This window comes from Ornithorhynchus anatinus, chromosome 7 (genome assembly GCF_004115215.2).
Source record: "Ornithorhynchus anatinus isolate Pmale09 chromosome 7, mOrnAna1.pri.v4, whole genome shotgun sequence".
NCBI classification, from domain to species: Eukaryota; Metazoa; Chordata; class Mammalia; order Monotremata; family Ornithorhynchidae; genus Ornithorhynchus; species Ornithorhynchus anatinus.
Window position 1 is genome coordinate 80,123,815 of NC_041734.1, and position 21,830 is coordinate 80,145,644.

At 64.7% G+C, this 21,830-nt stretch overlaps 1 protein-coding gene across 2 annotated transcripts; it reads right to left on the minus strand.

The window, feature by feature from the left end:
* Nucleotides 1-1,695: 1,695 nt before the first annotated feature.
* COQ10B (coenzyme Q10B) lies at nt 1,696-20,787 on the minus strand. Of its 2 annotated transcripts, none has more exons than XM_029068608.2 (5): nt 20,638-20,787; nt 9,912-10,058; nt 8,867-9,059; nt 4,396-4,497; nt 1,696-1,929 (listed from the first exon to the last, which is right to left on the minus strand). In XM_029068608.2, exons 1-5 carry the CDS (start codon nt 20,751-20,753, stop codon nt 1,762-1,764), a joined length of 726 nt encoding a protein of 241 aa, XP_028924441.1. In that variant the 5' UTR covers nt 20,754-20,787; the 3' UTR covers nt 1,696-1,761. The 2 variants fall into 2 exon arrangements, with proteins under 2 accessions (XP_028924441.1, XP_028924443.1); XM_029068610.1 differs by lacking the exon at nt 20,638-20,787 and adding an exon at nt 14,125-14,323.
* Nucleotides 20,788-21,830: the final 1,043 nt, after the last annotated feature.

Below are 21,830 nucleotides of genomic sequence, written 5' to 3' on the forward strand. Positions count from 1 at the left end.
TCCCGCAGAGACGCCCTGGGCCCGTCACTCCCCTTCTTAAACGACTCCGGCGGTCGCCCGTCGACCTCCGCTCCGAACAGAAACTCCTCACTCTGGGCTTCGAGGACGTCCGTCACCTCGCCCCTTCCTACCTCTCCTCCCTTCCCTCTTCCCACCGGCCGCCCCGCACGCCGCGCTCCTCCGCCGCCCGCCTCCTCGCCGTCCCCCGGTCTCGCCCGTCCGGCCGTCGACCCCTGGCCCGCGTCCTCCCGCGGTCCCGGAAGGCCCTCCCCCCTCGCCTCCGCCGGACCGATTCTCTTCCCCTCTTCGAAACCCTACTGAAAACTCACCTCCTCCGAGAGGCCTTCCCGGACCGAGCTCCTCTTCTCCCTCTACCGCCCCCCACTTCGCCTCTCCGCGGCTAAACCCTCTTTTCCCCCCATCTCCCTCCGCTCCTCCCCCTCTCCCTTCCCATCCCCTCGGCACCGTACTCGTCCGCTCGACCGTATATATTTCCGTCACCCTATTTATTTTGTTAATGAACCGTGCATCGCCTCGATTCTATTCGGTCGCCATCGTTTTTACGAGACGTCCTTCCCCTCGACTCTATCTATCGCCATCGTTCTCGTCCGTCCGACTCCCCCGATCGGACCGTGAGCCCGTCGGACGGCGGGGACCGTCTCTGTCTGTCGCCGACTCGTTCCTTCCGAGCGCTCGGTCCGGTGCTCTGCACATAGTAAGCGCTCAGTAAATACTATTGAATGAATGAATGAATGAATGAAGTTAATGGGTTTGGATCCGTCGTTCCCTGTCCCACTTGGATCGGGAGGAGGGGTATCGGATCTCCGTTTCAATTGCGGAAAACGGGCCCGGAGAAACGATGGGACTTCCCCGGCGTCCACCCCGCTCCTCTCTACCCCACCCTCTTTCGCTCCAATCACAGAACCCTCAGTCCGGGACCTGGGTTCTGATCCCCGCCCCGCTCCTCGGCTGCCGCGTGATCTCGGACGGGTCGCTTCTCTTCCCCGGCCCTCGGTTCCTTCGCCTGGAAAACGGGGACGGAGACAGCGTCCGACCCGCTCGCCGGCCGCGGCGCCCAGCACGGCGGCCGGGGCACGGTCCGTCCTCGACCGGCACCCCGACGACGAGAAAGAGGAGGGGACGGGGTGGAGAGTCCGCTCGGCCGCCGACTGAGCCAACCCGACAGATTGCTTGCACTTTATTGACAGCGCTCTTCGGTGCTTACAATGATTTCTTTTAAAAAATATCGCCGTTAAGGTTTGAGATCCATTACTGAGAGTGAGTACACGCTATAAATAAAAACGGGGCCGGGGGGGGGGGGGGCGGGAAGGGGGTGTGCCTCGTTCTCCCGGCCCGGTCCCCGTCCGCGCCGCCGCGGAAGACGAGGATACGCGCGGAGGGAAATACATACGTGGGAAGAGAGAGGGGAGAGAAAGAAAGGTGCCGGGGAGCCCTCGGTGAACAGCGTTTAATGGAGCCGAGAGATTCTATTCGGCCGGAGACCCCCCCCCCCGGCCGGCCGCCGCCTCCGGGTGGACCTCGCGGCGATAGGTTACGTACGACGGGGGCCGGAATAATTTAAAACCGGTAACGGGGGTGGTTACTCTATCACGGGCGGGCGTGAGGCCGCCGGCCCCGGCCCCGGCGGGATATTTCCGCCGGCCCCCGGGGTCCGCGCGTCCCGGGAGCCGCGGGCCCCGCCGCCCCCCGGCCCCGGGGCGGCCCCGGCGGGCGGCCCCCTTGGCGGCCAGCGGCTCCGCCCTAGGTCTGGTGGACCTCGTGCAGCATGAGTTCCCGCGGTATGGCGGTCTCCGGGCCGTAGAGCTTGGAGGCCCGCCTCTCGAAGGCGGCCACCATCTGCTTCACCACTTCGTCGAAGAACAGCGTGGCCAGCTGAGAGTGCAGGAGGGAACGGAACTCGAAGGATATCTGTCGGGGGCGAGGGGAGACACGTCACGCGGCCGCCGGCGGGCCGGACTCGCCCGGGCGCTCGGGACGGGGCCCCGCACACGGCGGGCTCCGGGTGAGTTGTCACAGGATTTGGGCGAGGGGGTCCTCGGGATCCTGAGCTACCGCCGCGACCGTTCTTATTTTTCGAGGGTATCCGTTAAGTCCCCACTACGTGTCCAACGCCGGGGTGACCGGGTTGGACCCCATCCGGCTCCCAGCCGGCCTCTCCCGAGCGCTCGACACGGTGCTCCGCGCGGGGTAGGCGCCCAATAAATACGACCGATCGAGTGATCGACTGAACGACGAATCCCCTTGATTGGCTCCGGGGGCCCGTTCCCTGACCGAGTGGGTTGGCGGTGGCTGGGAGAGGCGGGCAAGAGGAGGAGGAGCGCTTAGTCCAGTGCTCTGCGCACAGTAAGCGCTCAATAAATACTACTGAATGAACGAATGAGGGGGATGAACCTCGAGTCGGTTCCCGTTCACCTTTGAAGAGGTCACCGCTCTGGAAACCTGGAAGACCACCCGGGTCCGCAGAGAAATATTAAACGATGGTATCTGGTAAGCGCTTACCCCGCGCCAGGCGCCGCGCTAAGCGCCGAGACGGACGCAAGCTGATCGGCTCGGACCCGATCCCTGGCCCTCGTGGGGCTCGCGGCCTCCATCCCCGTTTTCCAGATGAGGGAACCGAGGCCCGGAGAAGCGCCGCGACTTGCCCGAGGTCACCCGGCGGCCAAGGGGCGGAGCCGGGATTCGAGCCCACGACCTCTGACTGCCGGACCCGGGCTCTAGCCGCTGCTGGAGTCAGAGGTCGTGGGTTCGAATCCCGGCTCCGCCGCTTATCAGGTGGGCGACTTCGGGCGAGTCGCTTCGCTTCTCCGGGCCTCGGTTCCCTCATGTGTCACATGGGGATGAATAATAATAAAAATGTTGGTATCTGTTAAGCGCTTACTATGTGCAGGGGGCACCGTTCTGAGCGCTGGGGAGATACGGGGTCATCGGGTCGTCCCGCGTGAGACAGTTAATCCCCATTTTACAGATGAGGTCACCGAGGCCCAGAGAAGTGAAGCGACCTGCCCCCGGTCCCACAGCTGACGAGTGGCAGAGCTGGGACTCGAACTCATGACCTCTGACTCCCAGGCCCGGGCTTTCTCCGCTGAGCCACGCCGCTTCGGATGAAGACCGGGAGCCCCCCGCGGGACGACCCGATGACCTTGTTTCCCCCCCCCCCAGCGCTCAGTACAGTGCTGGGCACGTAGTAAGCGCTTACCGATCATCATTCTCATCATCAGACCCGCCCCGACGGGGCCTGGGCCTTGGCAGCCGGGTCCGGGGGCGTCCCGTCCCCGGTGGGAATTCACGGGGCGCTCTCTCCGGCCGGAGCACTGCAGCGAGCTCTCGGGAGAGCGGCCTGGCGGGGAGGGGCCCGGGAGCGGAAGGTCCCGGGTCCCAATCCCGGCTCCGCCACTTTGCCGGGGGACCTCGGGCAAGGCGCCCGGCTCCCCGGGGCCTCCGTTCCCGCACCCGCGAAATGGGGGTGCGGCCCCCGTCGGCCCTCCTGCCGAGTCCGGGAGCCCCACGGGGGACCCCCATCATCTACCGCGGCGCTCAGCGCGGCGCCTGACGCCGCCCCTCCGGACCGGCAGCTCGTCGCGGGCGGGGAACGTGTCCGCCGGCTGTCGGACGGGACTCTCCCGGGCGCTCGGTGCGGCGCTCTGCGCACGGTAGGCGCTCGGTAAAAACCACTGACCGCGAGCCCTTCCCTCAAGGGGCTCACGGTCTAGCCGGGGGGGAGCGGGGGACGGCCGGCAGACGGCCGTAACGGCGGAGTCCGTCGGGCGCTCGCCGTACGCGCTACGCACCGCGTTCGGCGCCGGGGCGATTACGAGGTGATGGGGTCGGACCCGGTCCCCCGTGGGGCTCGCCGCCTCGATCCCCGTCTTCCAGACGAGGGAACCGAGGCCCGGGCCGAGGGAAGCGAACCCGCGACCCCTGGCTTCCGGGTCTCTCCGTCGGGCCGCGCCGCCTCTCTAGATGATCCCGAGAGGGCAAGGGAGGCGGCGGGGCCCGGGGGGTAGAGCCCGGGCCCGGGAGGCGGCGGGTCACGGGTTCGCATCCCCGCCCCGCCCTCGGGCCGGTCGCCTCGCCGGGCCCCGGTTCCCCCATCTGGAAGACGGGGGGCCGAGACCGCGAGCGCCGCGCGGGACGGGGACCGTGGCCAACCCCCGGTCCGCTCGGACGGGGCCCGGCGCGCGGTTCGGCGCCCGGCGCGCGGCGAGCGCGCAACCCATCCGAAATGATCCCGGTTGCCGTCGGCGCTTGGGGGGCGGGGGGGCGGGGGGGGGGACGGGCGACGGAGAAGGCGGGGACGGCGGCCTCGCTATCGTCGCGATGGTTACTTGCGGCCCGGTGTCCGTCGGGCGCTCGCCACGTAGCCCGCGTCCTTACCGAGAAATCTAGGGTGCAGGTCCTGGGGTAGCCGGGCAGGCCGGGGCCGAAACGCCAGATGGTCTCCAGGTGGTTGAAGAGCTTCCCGTCGGTGCAGGACGCCTGCGGCGCCGCGGCGGACGCGGAGGGAAGAGCCGGGATCGAACGCGGCCGCCGCCGCTCGCGCGCCCCCCCCCCCCCCCCGCCCCGGGACCCCGTAGCCGGTCCGTCCGTTCCGAGCGCTCAGCCCGGCGCCCCGCGCCTACTAAGCGCTCAGCGGATACTACTGAACGAACGGATGACCGGACCGCCGCCCGCCCGAGCCGAGGGGCCTCTTGCTGCCGGCGTTAAGCGCCCGCTGGGTGCCGAGCGCCCTTCTACGCCCCGGGGGTAGATACGGGATGACCGGGCGGCCCCGCTCGGGGCCGACGGTCTCCGTCCCCGTTTTCCAGATGAGGGGACTGAGGCCCAGAGGAGCGCGGCGCCTCGCCCCGGCTCACCCGGCGGACGCGGGATTGGAACCCGTGACTTGTGACCGCCAAGCCCGGGCCCCCGCCACGCCGCCGGCGCCCTCGTCGCCGGTCGGACTGGCGGCCCGCCCTGATCGCGGCCCGCCGGCCGCGACGGCTCCTCGCGTTAAAGAAAAGGAAGGGGGGGGGGGTCGTCTCGCCGGCGTCCAGCCCACCTCCCGCGGGGGCGGGGCTGGGGGCGGCGCTCGCTCGGACGGTCGTATTTACTGAGCGCCTGGGAGCACGCCGGCGCCCGGTACGGTGCCCGGCACCTAGCGAGAGCTCGAGAGGCAGCACGGCGGAGCGGCTGGAGCCCGGGCCCGGGCGTCGGAAGGTCACGGGTTCAAGCGGCGGGGCTCGGCGGAAAGAGGCCGGGCTCGGGAGTCAGAGGTCGCGGGTTCTAATCCCGGCTCCGCCGCTTGTCAGCTGTGGGACCGTGGGCGAGTCATTTCACTTCTCCGGGCCTCAGTGATCTCATCTGGAAAACGGGGATGAAGACGGTGAGCCCCACGAGGGACAACCCGATCACCTCGTATCCCCCCAGCACTTAGAACGGTGCTCTGTACGTAGTAAGCGCTTAACGGATACCGACAACGACAAAAAGAGGTCACTTCACCTCTGTGCCTCCGTCCCCTCGTCTGGAAAATCGGGATTGAGACCGTGAGCCCTACGTGGGACGGGGACCGTGTCCGACCCGATTTGCCTGTACCCACTCCGGCGCTTAGTACGGTGCCCGGCCCATAGTAAGCGCTTCAAAAATGACACGAAAAAGCCCATCCGTTGACGAGCGCCTCGATCTCATCCGTCGAATGGGGATGAAGACCGAGGAGAGCCCCGTGCGGAACAGGGCCCGCGTCCAATCCCACTTGCTTGTATCCACTCCGGCGCCTAGTACGGTGCCCGGCGCGTAGCAAGTGCTTAAAAAAACATAAAAAACCCATCCGCTGAAACCCCCTCTATCGATGAGCGCCTCAATCTCATCTGTCAAACGGGGACGGGGACTGAGAGCCGCCCGTAGGACGAGGACCGCGTCCGACCCATTTTGCTCGCATCCACTCCGGCGCTTAGCACGGTGCCCGGCACACAGTAAGCGCTTGAAAGAAACCGTTAGAAAACCCCTCCGTCGCTCGGTGCCTCGATCTCATCCGTCAAATGGGGACCAAGACGGGCCGCCCCACGCGCAACGGGGACTGTCCCCAACCCGATCTGCTTCCATCCGCTCCGGCGCTTAGTACGGTGTCCGGCACATGGCAGGCGCTCAACGGATACCATGACGATGATTACTATTAACACATAACAAGCGCTTAGTCCAGCGCTCCGCACGTAAGCGCTCGATGAACACTAACGAACGGACGAATGACGGAGCCATTCCCCGTCCACGGCGAGTTTACGGCCCAGAGGTCCGCGACCGGTCCGCGTGTTTGTTTTGGGAAGCGGGGGTCCTCGTCCGTGCCGGATTCCACCTGGGTCTCCCCGAGGCGGGTCCCCGATTGCCCCGGCCCCCCCCCCCCCCGGAAGGCGGGCATCGGGTGTGGGCCAACTGAGGCCGGGCGGGCGCGGACGGGACCCGCGCCTCCGGAGGTTTCGGCTCCCGGCGGGATCGAGCCGGTAATGCTAACGAGGGTATCTGTGAAGCGCTTACCGCGCGCCAAGCCCCACGCCAACCTCACGCCGGGCACCGGGGCGAGGGGAGGCAAGGAGGGACCGCGGAGGCCAGAGAGGCTCGAGCCCCCTCCTCCCGAGTCTCACCTCTGACTCGCGCTGAGACGGTCAGAGATCGGCGGGGCGCCGGGCCGGGCCGGCGGACGGACGGACGACTCCGTCCGCTCCGGCCGGGCCCGGACCCCTCCGGTCTCCTCCGTCGGGCCGGCGGCGCTCGTCTGAATCTCCCCGCCGCCGCCGCCGGCCGCCGGACTAAAACCCGAGGGGACGGGAGGGAGCGGGTTCCGACCCCGGATGACGGAGGCGGACGGGGCCGGGAGGCCGGGGCTCGCCCGCCGTTCCGGGAGAGGACCGGGATCGGGTCCGCTTCCACGCGGCCGAGAGGGCGGGGAGAGAGCCGTCGCGATCGAGCCCGGCCGCGGCCCGGTCGGAAGAGCCCGGGGGTCGGGAGGGCCCGGGTTCTAATCCCGGCTCCGCCGCTCGCCCCGGGCGGGACGCCTCTCTGGGCCCCGGTTCCCTCATCTGGAAAATGGGGATGGAGACCGTGAGCCCCGCCGGGAACGGGGACGGTGTCCAGCCCCGTTCGCTCGGGTCCGCCCCGGGGTCCAGTACGGGGCCCGGCACAGAGCGGGCGCTCGACGGACGCCGTCGTCATCGAACGGCGGGGGACGGTTCCGCCTCCGTGAGCCGGGGAGGGAATGGAGGGAGGGGCCGCGGCCACTCGCCTCTCGGGAGGGAGAGCCACCCTCCGGGCCACCCGGCCGCCCACGCCACGTCCCATTTTCCCCGTGGGGGCCGGGGAGAGCTCAGGTCGGCGGGGCCCGGGGGTCGGTCGGTCCGTCCTTCCGTCCGTCCGTCCGAGCGGCCCCAGTTATCGGCACGTCCTCCCCCGGGGGCGTCGGGAACGTCCGCCCGCCCGCCCGCCCGCGTCACCCTCGCGGGGCGGAAACGATGATGGGGCCGAGGGTGGGAGCGAATCGCAACGCAAGGGGGACGCAGAAGGGAGGGGGAGAAGAGGAGATGAGGACAGGAGACGGCGACTCTGTCCGCTCTCAAGCCCTTAGAAGAAGAAGAAGAACAATAATAATGATAATAACGTCGGTGTTTGATAAGCACTTACTATGCGCCGAGCACCGTTCGAAGCGCCGGGGCGGATACGAGGTAATCAGGTTGCCCCATGTAGGGTTCACAGTCTTCATCCCCATTTTCCAGATGAGGTCACTGAGGCCCAGAGAAGCGAAGTGACCAGCCCGAGGTCACACAGCTGACAAGCGGCCGAGCCGGGATTAGAACCCGCGACCCGACTCCCACTGCCGCGGAAACCGGACGGGGAACCCACACTGGGTGCGGGTGCCGCCGGGTGAGACGACCTCGTTCGCGGCGGGGGCCCGAGACGCCAGCGCCTGGGGAAAGTCGGTTTCTTACGGAAGATTTTAGGAAAATGGGGCCCATCTTCTTTTTTAAAACATTTGAGAATTTGAGGGTAAATTTTTTTCAAATGGCTTTTGTTAAGCGCTTACTATGTAAGACCGCTAGGCGCTGGACTCATTTTCATAATAATAATAATAATAATAATAAAAATGATGGGTTTTGTTAAGCGCTTACTAGTGCCAAGCGCTGTTCTAAGCGCCGGGGGAGATACACAGATCGGGTTGTCCCCCGTGGGGCTCCCGGTCTTATTAATCCCCATTTGACAGGAGAGGTCGCCGAGGCCCAGAGAAGTGACTTGCCCACAGTCACGCAGCCGATAATGGTAATCACGATGGTGTCTGTTAAGCGCTCACTACGCGCCGAGCACTGTTCTAAGCGCTGCGGGGGGGGGGGGGACGCACGACACAAGGTGATCAGGTTGTCCCCCGTGGGGACATCTTCCAGAGGAGGGAAGCGAGGCCCGGGGACGCGAAGCGACCGGCCCAAAGTCACGGAGCTGCCAAGCGGCGGAGCCGGGATTCGAACCCAAGACCTCTGACCGCCGGGCTCTGTCCGCCGAGCCCCGCCGCTGCTCTAAAAGTCTCCGGACTTTTAAAATAATAACGACGTCGGTATCGGTTAAGCGCCGACTAGGTGCGGGGCACCGTTCTGAGCGCCGGGGGAGATCCGGGGTCATCGGGTCGTCCCCCGTGAGGCTCCCGGTCAATCCCCGTCCTCCAGATGAGGGAACCGAGGCCCAGAGAAGCGCAGTGACTCGCCCACGGTCACCCGGCGGACGCGTGGCAGAGCCGGGAGTCGAACCCACGGCCTCTGACTCCGAAGCCCGGGCTCTGTCCACGGAGCCGCGCCGCTTCTCCTTTGGGGGGAGAGGGAGGGAGGAATCGCGGTACCTTGACCATGTGCGGCTTGACGAGGGTCACCACGGAGGTGTACCTCTCCAGCACCGGAGGGAAGCCGATCTCCAAGCGCGTCTTGCAGTAGCCGGCCCGCCTCGAGATCACGTCCGATTTTTTGCACCAGGGAACGAAGTGTCTGTAGTCCTCCATCCCGGCCACCACGTCGTACATCTCCCGCATGGAATACCTAGAGCGGGACCGGGTCACTCGCGCCCGGATTCGGTGGAAGCGGGGACCGGAATCGCCGCCGCATTTAAGCGCCCACTGTCCGCCGGGCGCCGTGCTGAGCGCTGGGGCGGAGACCGGCGAGGGGGACGGGACGCCGTCCCCCGTCCCCAGCGGGGCTCGGAGACCCCCCCGTCTTCCGGGTGGGGGAAGTGAGGCCCAGGGAAGGGAAGCGACTCGCCCCGGGGTCGCCCGGCAGACGAGTGCCCGATTCGGTTCGTTGCTCTCGACTCTGTTCACCGCTACCGTTTCTCGTCCGCCCGTCTCCCCCGATCAGACCGTGCGCCCGTCGAAGGGCAGGGACCGGCTCTCTCTGTCACCGATCTGTTCCTTCATTCGTTCATTCAGTAGTATTTATCGAGCGCTCGCCATGTGCAGAGCACCGGACTAAGCGCTTGGAATGGACGAGTCGGCGACGGACAGAGACGGTCCCTGCCGTTTGATGGGCTCACGGTCTGCTCGGGGGAGACGGACAGACGTCCGTTCCAAGCGCTCAGTCCAGTGCCCTGCGCACGGTAAGCGCTCGATAAATACGGCCGAATGAATATCGGGCGAGCGGCGGAGCGGGGATCGGAACCCGCGACCTCCTGACCCCCGGGCTCTTTCCACCGAGCCCCGCCGCTTCTCGGGGGAAGGGGGCGGCGGGGACCGGACGGCGGCCCGATAACCCTCCTCCGGGACCGGCCGGTCCGCCGGACCCGTCGCCGGCCGACCGGGGGCCGGGCACCGTACCGGGCGCCCCGCGCCGCCCTCGACAGAGCCGTTTCCGGGCCGCGGGGGACGGGGAGGAGGGCGGGGAGGACGCGATACCCACCCGATGATCCTCCGCTCCGAATATTCCTTCCTCTTGTTGACCAAGGGGGCCGTCAGGTTGAAGAAGGCTCTGGCCGGGATCTCTCCGGGCCCCGGGGCTTGAGGGCGGGGAGTCTTTCCCGACAGAATCCCACAGGAGGCCCAGTGCCTGCAGGGGGGGCGGAAAAGGAGAAGGAAGAGGACCCCTCTGGCGCGACCGAGTCGCGCCGGAGGGAAAAAACCGGGAACAACAAGAATGATGGCATTTGCTAAGCGCTCACTATGTGCCGAGCACCACGCTAAGCGCCGGGGAGGATACGAGGTCATCAGGGTGTCCCCCGTGGGGCTCCCGGCCTTCATCCCCATTTTCCAGATGAGAGAACTGAGGCCCAGAGAAGTGACTCGCCCGCTGACGAGCGGCTGAGCCGGGATTTGATAATACCGTCGGTACCCGTTAAGCGCTCGCCACGTGCCGGGCACCGTTCCGAGCGCCGGGGGAGATACGGGGTCGTCGGGTCGCCCCGCGGGAGGCTCGCGGTTAATCCCCATTTTCCAGATGAGGGAACTGAGGCCCGGGGAAGGGAAGCGACTCGCCCACGGTCACGCAGCCGACGAGCGGCCGAGCCGGGATTGGAACCCGTGACCTCCAGACTCCCCAGCCCGGCCTCTCGCCACTGAGCCGCGCCGCTTCCGAACGCTGGACGGGCCCGTCCCTACGGATGTGGGAATGTCGGGCCCATCCCTACGGCGGCGGGGTTCAGCGGCGAGAGGCCGGGCCGGGGAGTCGGAGGGCGCGGGTTCCGACCCCGGCTCCGCCGCTTGTCCGCTGGGTGACCGCGGGCCGGTCGCTTCCCTCCTCCGGGCCTCGGTTCCCTCATCTGTCGAACGGGGATGAAGACCGCGAGCCCCCCGTGCGACAGCCCGACGACCGTGCGTCTCCCCCGGCGCTTAGAACGGTGCTTGGCACGTAGGAAGCGCTTACCAAATACCAACATTACTATTATCATTATTATTATTATTATTATTATCCCGGCTCTCCCCGCCAGCACTTAGAACGGCGCTCGGTACGTAGGAAGCACTTAATAAATGCGATTGAATCGAATGAATGAATGAATAACAGATACAGTCCTATTGAACTGAACGAATGACTAACAGAGACTTTCCTCGCCCACGACGAGCTGAAGGTCGAGACGGGGGGAGGGAGCCGGGAGAATAAGAATAATAATGTCGGTATTCGCTAAGCGCTTACCACGTGCCAAGCACCGTTCTAAGCGCCGGGGGAGACGCAAGGTCGTCGGGTTGTCCCACGGGGGGGGGCTCGCGGTCTTCATCCCCATTTTCCAGATGAGGGAACTGAGGCCCAGAGAAGAAGAATAATAGCGGTATTTGTTAAGTGCTTACTGTGTGCAGAGCACCGTACCAAGCGCTCGGGAGAGGATGGTGCGGCAAAGGAGATTGAGAATCCCTGCCCCCAGCGAGCTCCCGGTCTGTGGAATTATGGTACTCGGTAAGCGCTGACTATGTGCCAAGCACCGCTCTAAGCGCTGAGGGGGATACGGGGTCATCGGGTCGTCCCGCGTGGGGCTCCCCGTCTTCGTCCCCGCTTTCGAGAAGAGGTCACCGAGGCACAGAGAACAATAATATCGGTATTTGTTAAGCGCTTCCCCTTGACGCTGTTTAGTGCCATCGTTCTCGTCTGTCCGTCTCCCCCGATTAGACCGTGCGCCCGTCAAAGGGCAGGGACCGTCTCTATCTGTTGCCGACTTGTTCATCCCAAGCGCTTAGTACAGTGCTCTGCACATAGTAAGCGCTCAATAAATACTATTGAATGAAAAGCGCTTACTATGTACCGAGCACTGTTCGAAGTGCTGGGGTAATAATAATGATGGCGTTTCTCATTTCCTAAGCGCTTACTATGTGCCGAGCACTGTTCTAAGCACCGGGGGGGCCGGGGGGGGGGGGCGGATACAAGGCGATCAGGTTGTCCCACGTGGGGCTCACGGTTTTAATCCCCGTTTTCCAGAGGAGGGAACTGAGGCACGGGGAAGTGACTCGCCCAAAGTCACCCGGCTGACAGGCGGCGGAGCCGGGATTAGAACCCACGACCCCGGACTCCCCCGGCCAGGCCCCTTGCCACTGAGCCCCGCTGCTTCTCACAGATACGAGGTAGACACAAGGTCATCAGGACGTCCCACGTGGGGGTCACCGTCTCCCTCCCCGTTTTCCAGACGGGGGAAACCGAGGCCCGGAGAAGCGAAGCCGCTCGCCCAAGTTCGCCCAGCGGACAAGCGGCGGAGCCGGGATCGGAACCCAGGTCCCCCCCGTCTCCCAAGGCCCGGGCTTTTTCCGCTCCGCGCGCACCGGGGGCTCGAGGAAGACGAGCGACTTGACCGATTCCGGCCTTCGTTCATTCAATCGTCCCGATCGAGCGCCGGCTCTGGGCAGAGCACCGTGCCGAGCGCTTGGGATGCCGAAGCGCAGGCCCCAGGGCGCCCAGAAAAGTCACCGTCTAGAGCTGACGTCTCATCGCCCGCCCCCACCGCCCCCCTCTCCGCCCCCGGGGCCGGGGACGCTAAAAATAAACGGCCTCCGGTCACGAGAACGTCTAGCCGGCGAGAAGACGCAGAACGTCTCTCCCCCGGAGGAGCCGGAGGCCGAAAGGGCACGTGGTGGACATCAAAATCCATAATTCCATTTCTCCATTTGCATAATAACAACGATAATAGCATTTGCTGAGCGCTTACTCCGTGCCGGGCACCGCGCTAAGCGCCGGGGTAGATGCAAAGTCATCCGGTTGTCCCCCGTGGGGCTCCCGGGGCTTCATCCCCATTTGACAGAGGAGGGAACCGAGGCCCGGGGAACGATGACGGTATCTGTTAAGCGCTCACCACGGGCCGAGCCCCGTTCTAAGCGCCGGGGGAGACGCAGGGTCATCGGGTCGTCCCCCGTGGGGCTCCCGGGCTTCGTCCCCATTTGACAGATGAGGAGACCGAGGCGCAGAAGCGAAGCGACTGGCCCAAGGTCACCCGGCAGGCAAGTGGCAGAGGCGGCATTAGAACCCGTGACCTCCCATCGACGCCCGTCCACTCGTTCCGTTGTCGGCCTCCCCCCTTCTAGACCGGGAGCCCGTCGTCGGGCAGGGACGGCCTCGCTCCGTCGCCCAAGCGGACTCTCCGAGCGCCGAGGACAGTGCTCTGCTCACAGTAGGCGCTCAATAAATGCGACCGAGTGAATGAATGAATGAGGCAAAATCCCCGACGGTCCCGAGGGTGGGGGGCTCTGAGCCGGCCCGCCCCCCGTCCGGGCCCGCGGGTGACCCCCCCCCCCCGCCCCTCGCACGGGCCCGCGGGTGACCTCGGGCCAAGGGACGACGTTCCCGGCCCCTCCGCCGAGCGGGACTGTGGCCGCCAGGCCCTCTCCATTTCAAAAACGCGGACAGATGGCGGACGGTGACGGGAAACACGGGGGAGGCGGCGCGGGGCTCTGGCCCGGCGCCGGCCCCGCCCCTGCTCTCTTTTTTGGGGGGGATGGCATCTGCCGAACGCCTGTCCCCGGGCGACCCCCGTCCACCACCATCCCCTCCCGCCGGAGCGGAAGAGAGACCGCCTCGGGCGGCGTGGACGAGCGGCGCTGCCCCGGGGGGTAGAGCCCGGGAGGCAGGAGGACCTGGGTTCGAATCCCGGCTCCGCCGCCCGTCTGGGGCCCGGTGGCCCCTCTAGGCTTCGGGTCCCTCACCCGACGAACGGGGACGAGGGCCGGGAGCCCCGCGTGGGGCAGGGACCGCGTCCATCCCGATCGGCTTGGAGCTACGCTGGCGTTGGGTACGGTGCCTGGCACGTGGTAAGCACACACAAAAAAACCCATTAAAAACACCCCCATCCGATTATCAGTGCCTCGATCTCATCTGTCAAACGGGGACCGAGGCCGAGATGCCCGTCTCCGACAGGGTCCGTGTCCGACCCGATCGGCCTGGCCCTCCCCCGGCGCTCGGTACGGTGCCTGGCACGTAGTAAGCACTAAAAAGACAAAAGATACCGTCAAAAGAAACCCTCCGCTAATCGGTACCTCAGTCTCCTCATCTGTCAAACGGGGACGTGTCCGACCCGATCGGCTGGGATCCACCTCAGCGCTTAGGGCGGTACAGCGTTGTGCTCGCCACGGGCGCTCAATAAATACGACCGAATGGCACATAATAAGCGCTCCACAGATATCGTTGAAAGAAACAAAAAACACACATCGCCCACTTTCTCTCCCGCCACGCCGGGGGAAACGTCTGACCAGAGGACGAGGGGGGAGAGAGAGAACTTCCGCAGGGGGTCCTCAGTACAGCGCTCGCGGGCTTGAACCTCCCCGGCTTCTTCCAGGTCGGGGCCTTCGAACCTCGGCAGGCCCTTTCACCTTCCACCGCGTTCTCTGAGGCCGGAGCACAGCGTGTCTACCTTATAGACGCCTCCCAGGGGCGGGGATCCAAGTCACCCGACCGGTCTCCGCGACCGACGCCTCTCGTCTCGCCGGCTACGACCTCGCCGACTCCATCCTATTTACTGAGCAGTGGTTACTGGGCACCGGACTGAACGCTTGGGAGGATGACGATCGTGATGACGACGACGACGGTGTCTGTCAAGCGCTTATTATGTGCCGCGCGCCGTTCTGAGCGCCGGTCATCAGGTTGTCCCACGTGGGGCTCGCGGTCTTCATCCCCGGGGAGGCACGGACAGAAGAACATCGACGACAGGATAACAATGGAAGTATTTGTTAAGCGCTCTCCGCGTGCCGGGCACCGTACTAAGCGCCGGGGTGGAGACGGGCAGGTCGGGTCGGACGCCGTCCCCCGTGGGGCTCGCCGTCTCCATCCCCATTTTGCAGATGAGGGAACTGAGGCCCAGAGAAGTGACTCGCCCGAGGTCGCGCAGCGGACACGGGGAGGAGTGGGGGATTAGAACCCAGGTCCTTCTGACTCCCAGGCCTGGGCTCTACCCGCTGGGCGACGCTGCTTCTCTGAAGCAGAACACAGGGCTTTGCGCACGGTCGGCGCGTAATAAATACGACTGAGCGAATGAACAGAGCTGGTAGAGACTCTCCCTGCCCACACAAAGTTCACAACCTTCCGGGACACGACGCGTCCAGGACGCGGGACAGGCTCACCGCTGCCGACGATGATAATATTGCTATTTGTTAAGCGCTTACTATGTGCCAAGCACTGCTCTAAGCGCTGGGGGTCAGCAGGTCGTCCCACGGGGGGGGCTTCCAGTCTTCACCCCCGTTTTCCAGATGCGGTCACTGAGGCCCAGAGAAGTGACGTGACTCGCCCAAAGTCCCACGGCTGACAGGCGGCGGAGCCGGGATTCGAACCCACGACCTGCGCCTCCCCAGCCCGGCCTCTTTCCGCCGAGCCCCGCCGAGACTCCAAATTTCCACTAACGGGGGGCATTTAAATCAGTCGGTCGTATGCCTTGAGCGCTCACTGCGCGCAGGGCCCCGTGCTAACTTGAGAGCTCAATCTCATGCCCATTTTAGAGAAGCAGCGGGGCTCAGTGGCAAGAGCCCGGACTTGGGAGCCAGAGGTCACGGGTTCGGATCCCGGCCCCGCCACCTGTCAGCTGTGTGACTGCGGGCGAGTCACTTCACTTCTCCGGGCCTCAGTTCCCTCATCTGGAAAATGGGGATGAAGACCGGGAGCCTCACGGGGGACGACCTCATTCCCCTGTATCTCCCCCAGCGCTTACAACGGTGCTCTGCACCTAGGAGGCGCCTAACAGATACCGACGTTATTATTATTATTATTATTATTATTATTACAAGGGGTGGTCCAAACCACCAAAATGGATTGAGCTTTCAGGCCCTCGATCACCTTTCCCCAAGAGTTGTCCCTTCCTTCACCGGGAAAGTCTTTGCGACAAAGACTTTGAACCGACTCAAGTCTTTACTCGGAGTGAAGACCCAACGGGGGAGGCGGCGGGGCTCAGTGCGTAATGATAATGATAATATTGGGATTCATTAAGCGCTTACTACGTGCGGAGCACCGTTCTAAGCGCTGGGGGAGATCCAGGGTCATCGGGTGGTCCCCCGGGGGGGGGGGGGCCCACGGTTCATCCCCGTTTTCCAGATGAGGTCACCGAGGCCCAGAGAAGCGAAGCGACTCGCCCGCGGTCCCACGGCGGACGGGTGGCAGAGCCGGGATTCGAACCCATGACCTCCGACTCCCAAGCCCGGGCTCTTTCCGCTGAGCCGCGCTGCTTCTCAATCCATTTTTCTCAATCAATTTGCTTCTCAATTTTTCGATCAGTGGGATTCATGGAGGGCACAGTGCTGGACTAAATGCTTAGGAAAGTCCAACAGGACAAACTGGGTAGAAAGGTTCTCTGCCCGAGACTGGTTTATTCACAATAATAATAATGATGATGTCGGTATTTGCTAAGCGCTTACTACGTGCCCCGCACTGTTCTGAGCGCTGGGAGGACACAAGGTCATCGGGTCGTCCCACGTGGGGCTCACCGGCTTTAATCCCCATTTTACGGAGGGGGCCGCTGAGGCACAGAGAGGTTGAGTGATTTGCCCAAGGTCGCACGGCAGGCGAAGGGCGGAGGCGGGATTAGAACCCACAACCTAAGCAGCAGTGGCTCAGTGCTCAGGGGAAGCAGCAGTGGCTCGGTGGAAAGAGCCCGGGCTTGGGAGTCAGAGATCATGGGTTCGAATCCCGGCTCCGCCCCTTGTCAGCTGGGTGACCGTGGGCGGGTCACTTCCCTTCTCCGGGCCTCAGTTCCCTCATCTGTAAAATGGGGATGAAGACCGGGAGCCTCACGTGGGACCACCCGACGAGCCGGGGCCCTGCACGTAGTAAGCGCTTAACAAATACCAACATTATCACCATCGGACCGCGAGCCCGCCGGTGGGCGGGCGCTGCCTCCGTCCCTCGCTCCCTCGGGCCTTCCAGGCGCTCAGTACGGCGTACTCAGTACGCACTGAGCGCTCCGCAGATACGACCGAGTGAACGAAGGAACCTTATACTGCGCCGCAGGACGCGGCTTATGAGACGTCACAGTTCCTCTCCCGTCCCCGGGACGGTAGCCCGTAACAGAGCCGTCGCCCGCCGGCTTCTTTGGACCGCTCTCCATTTTCCCTCCTACGCTCACTCGTTCATTCGACGGCATTTATTGAGCGCTTCCCCCGTGCGGAGCGCTGGACTGAGCGTTGGGGACGGACAGTCGGGCAACGGAGAGAGACCGTCCCCGCCCGACGACGGGCTCGCGGTCTAATCGGGCTCCTCCTTCCTCCTCAAATAGGGCAGAGAAGCAGCGCGGCTCAGTGGAAAGAGCACGGGCTTCGGAGTCAGGGCTCGTGAGTTCGAATCCCGGCTCCGCCACTCGTCGGCTGGGTGACCGTGGGCGAGTCGCTTCGCTTCTCCGGGCCTCGGTTCCCTCCTCTGGAAAATGGGGATGAAGACCGGGAGCCCCACGGGGGACGACCCGATTCTCCCGTGTCTACCCCGGCGCTTAGAACGGTGCTCGGCACCTAGGAAGCGCTTAACGAATACCAACATTATTCAGAGACCCCCCCCCAATTATAATAATAATTATAATAATGATGGCATTTAAGCGCTTACTCCACGCAAAACATTGTTCTAAGCGCTGGGCACCGTTCACCCCGGCCTTAAAACGTCCCTTTCGACGATGAGCGACGGACCGACCCCGCGATGAACGCACCGTTCAACCCTCCCTACCCTAGAAGCGGCGGGGCTCAGCGGCCAGAGGCCGGGCTTGGGAGTCGGAGGTCGCGGGTTCGAATCCCGGCTCCGCCACTCGTCAGCTGGGTGACCGGGGGCGAGACGCTTCACTGGGCCTCGGTTCCCTCATCTGGAAAATGGGGCTGAAGACCGGGAGCCTCCCGCGGGACGACCCGAGGACCCCGGATCTCCCCCGGCGCTTAGAACGGTGCTCTGCACGTAGTGAGCGCTTAACCGATACCGACATTACCACCATCGGTAAGCGCTCGATAAATGCAGTCGAACCAATGAACTTTATACCGCGCCGAAGGACGCGGCTTATAAAATTTCACAGTTCGTCTCCCGTCCCCGTGACGGTGTCGCATGATAGAGCCGTTGCCCAACGGCTTAGTACAAGCGCTTAGTACAGTGCTCTGCACCTAGTGCCTAGAGGCAATGCCTGCGCTTTGGACTGGGAGCCCGCTGTCGGGTAGGGATCGTCTCTCTCTGTTGCCCAACTGTCCATTCCAAGCGCTTAGTACAGCGCTCTGCACCTAGTAAGCGCTCAATAAATGCTACTGAACGAATGAATACTCACAATGACGGTACTTAAGCGCTTAAGTTATAATAGCGTTGGTATCTGTTAAGCGCTTACTAGGTGCCGGGCGCCGTTTTCATAATAATAATGTTGGCATTTAAGCGCTTACTCTGTGCGGAGCACCCTTCTAAGCGCCGGGGGAGATCCGGGGTCATCGGGTCGTCCCACGGGAGGCTTCCCGGGCTTCATCCCCATTTTCCACATGAGGTCACCGAGGTACAGAGAAGCGAAGCGACTCGCCCACGGTCCCCCAGCTGACGAGCGGCGGAGGTGGGACTCGAACCCATGACCTCTGAAGCACTGGGGGAGATCCAGGGTCATCGGGTCGGCCCCCGTGGGGCTCCCAGGCTTCATCCCCGTTTTCCAGAGGAGGTCACCGAGGCCCAGAGAGGCGAAGCGACTCGCCCAAAGTCACCCAGCCGACGAGCGGCGGAGCCGGGAGTCGAACCCAGGGCCTCCGACTCCCGAGCCCGGGCTCTTGCCACTGAGTCACGCTGCCCCTACGGGCCCGGCACTGTACTAAGCGCCGGGGTGGATCCAAAGAAGCGGGGTCGGACCCGGTCCCGGGTGGGGCTCCCCGTCTCCGCCTTCGCCAGATGGGGTCACCGAGGTCCGGAGAGGTGAAATGACCGGTCCAAGGTCACCCGGCAGACAAGAGGCGGAGCCGGGACTCGGACCCGTGACCTCTGACTCCCAAGCCCGGGCCCCACCCACCACCTCGTGCCGCTTCTCGATCAATATCCTTGATCCAGAAACGGCACGGACGGATTTTACGCGACAATAAGACCGACGGCCCCGCGCGAGACGCGGACGGTAAAAACACTACTCCTAGGTAAAAATAATAATAACGGTGGCATCAGTTAAGCGCTTACTATGCGCCAAGCACTGTTCTAAGCGCCGGGAGGAGACAAGGTGATCAGGCCGTCCCCCGCGGGGCTCACGGTTTTCATCCCCATTTTCCAGATGAGGTCACCGAGGCCCAGAGAAGCGACTCGCCCACAGTCCCCCAGCCGATAAGCGGCGGATTCGGCATTCGAACCCGTGACCCCTGACTCCCGAGCCCGGCCTCTTGCCGCCGAGCCGCGCCGCTTCTCCGGTAACCATTCCGGCGGTTACTCCGGTGCCTGGCACACGGTAGACGCCATCAGAGCCGACCCAAAAACCAGCTGTGACGGCTTTGGGGCGGGGCAGACAACACTGGCACCGGCATTTCCTGTCTCCATTAGTCAGACGGTGGGTATTTATTGAGCGCTCACTGTGCGCAGACCACTGGGGTAGGCGCTTGGGAGAGGAGACTAGAACGGTCGACACCCGCCCTCGACGCCCACAGTCCACTCGCTCGTATTTACTGAGCGCTGACCGCGCGCAGAGCACTGTACTAAGCGCTTGGGAGAGGAGATTAGAAGAAACCCACGCCCACAACTCATTCAATCCGAAGCGCGGCGCGGCTCGGTGGAAAGAGGCCGGGCTTGGGAGTCGGAGGTCGTGGGTTCGAATCCCGCCCCCCCCCCCCCCCGCCACTTGTCAGCTGGGGGACCGTGGGCGGGTCGCTTCACCTCTCTGGGCCTCGGTGACCTCATCTGGAAAATGGGGGATGAAGATCGGGAGCCTCAGGTGGGACCCCCTGATGACCCCGGATTCGCCCCCGGCGCTTAGAACGGTGCTCGGCACAGAGTAAGCGCTTAACAGATACCAGCGTTATTATTTAATCGTGTTTATTGAGCGCTTACTGTGCGCAGAGCACTGGACTAAGCGCTTGGGAGAGGAGACTAGAACAGTCAACCCACACCCTCGATGCCCACAAGTCATTCAATTATATTTACTGAGCGCTCACTGGGTGCAGGGCACTGGACTAAGCGCTTGGAAGAGGACGACAGCAATACTTATTGAGCGCCTACTGCGTGCACAGCACTGTGCTAAGCGCTTGGGACAGGACGATAGCAGTATTTACCGAGCGCTCACTGCGTGCACAGCACTGTATTAAGCACTTGAGAAAGGACAGCAGTATTTACTGAGCGCCTACTGCGTGCACAGCACTGTGCTAAGCGCTTGGGAGAGGACGACAGCAATACTTATTGAGCGCTCACTGCGTGCGCCGCACTGTGCTAAGCGCTCGAGCTTCCGATCTAGAGGAGGCGCTTCCAGTCTGGGGGGGGGGGAGGGGAGGGGGAGGGCTGCCCCGGGCCCCGCCTCCCCATCCACCCCGAGGCCTGGCAGTCAGTCCCCGGGCGTGGGTTCGAATCCCGCCTCGGCCCCCTCGTCAGCTGGGGGTGACCTCGAGCCGGTCACTGCCCCTCTCTGGGCCTCAGCGATCTCCATCTGTCCAAGGGGGGTGGGGCCCGGGAGCCCCACGGGGGGCGGCCCGCTGACCCCGGGTCTCCCCCAGCGCTCAGCACAGGGTTGAGCACAGAGCGGGGAGGGGAGGAAGGGGGCGCAGGAAGGACTGACCTGAGGGTCCCGGCGGGGAAGCGAGGCGAAGGCGAAGGGGGAGCGGAGGCGGAGGCGGAGACGGGCCGGGGGAAGGAAGCCCCCACGAGCAGGCGGCGGGCGGCCCGGCCCGCCATGGCCTCCGGCCTCGGGCCTGCAAGAAGAGGCTGCGGCCTCCTGGTCGCCCCCGGCCCCGCCCCCGCGCCGCTCTCCGCCAATCGGCGGCCTCCGCCCGCCGCCCCCTCCCGCGCCGGCCAATCGGCGGGCGCCTCCTCCCCCCGCCCGGCCAATCGGAAGGCCCGAAGCCCCGCCGGCTAGGGGGGCTCCTCCTTCCCTTCCCGCCGCCGGCTGCCCCTTCTAGCCAATCGGCGGGCGCCTCCTCCCCCCGCCCGGCCAATCGGAACGCCGGCACCCCCTCTGAGGCTCGCTTAGGGAACTGGATGCGGCTCGCGGCTCCTCCCCCCCTTTCTAGCCAATCATCAAGCTCCGCTTCCTTCCGCCCGGCCAATCGAAACGCCGGCACCCACTTTGAGGCTCGCTGAGGGAACTGGATGCGGTTCGGGGCTTCCCCCCTCCCCCCCTTCTAGCCAATCATCAAGCTCCGCTTCCTTCCGCCCGGCCAATCAGAAGGCTGGCCCCCCCTTTGAGGCTCGCTTAGGGAACTGGATGCGGCGCTAGGCTCCTTCCCCCCCCTTTAACCAATCATCAAGCTCCGCTTCCCTCCGCCCAGCCAATCAAAAGGCTGGCACCCCCTTTAAGCCTCGCTTAGGGAAGTAGATGCGGCGCGGGGCCCCCTCTTCTAGCCAATCAGTAGGCGCCTCCTCCCCCCCACCCGCCCAATCGGAAGGCCCGAAGCCCAGCCGGGCCCCGCCCTCCGACTCGCCGAGGCACCGCCTTGCCGGCCAATGGGGTCGGAGGGAGCCGGTGCTATGGGGACTCCTCCTTCTCCTCCCACCGCCTGCTCCCCCTTCTAGCCAATCAGCGGGCGCCTCCTCCCCACGCCCAGCCAATCAAAACGCTGGCACCCACTTTGTGGCTCGCTAAGGGAACTGGGTGCGGCGCGAGGCTCCACCCCCCCGGGCGCTCCCTTTCTAGCCAATCATCAAGCTCCGCTTCCCCCGCCCAGCCAATCGAAAGGGCGGCAGCGCCGCCGAGCCTCGCCTAAGGACCCCGCCTTCCTCGCCCTTGCTGACCAATGGGATCAGAGGGAGCCG

Excerpts from the sequence above, each read along its gene's own strand:
- COQ10B (XM_029068608.2), bottom strand. The coding sequence starts at position 20,753 with ATGGCGGGCCGGGCCGCCCGCCGCCTGCTCGTGGGGGCTTCCTTCCCC. Across the intron at positions 10,059-20,637 it reads TTCCCCGCCGGGACCCTCAG|GCACTGGGCCTCCTGTGGGA; the intron begins GTCAGTCCTTCC and ends CCCCCCCTGCAG. Across the intron at positions 1,930-4,395 it reads CCTGCACCCTAGATTTCTCG|ATATCCTTCGAGTTCCGTTC; the intron begins GTAAGGACGCGG and ends CGCCCCCGACAG.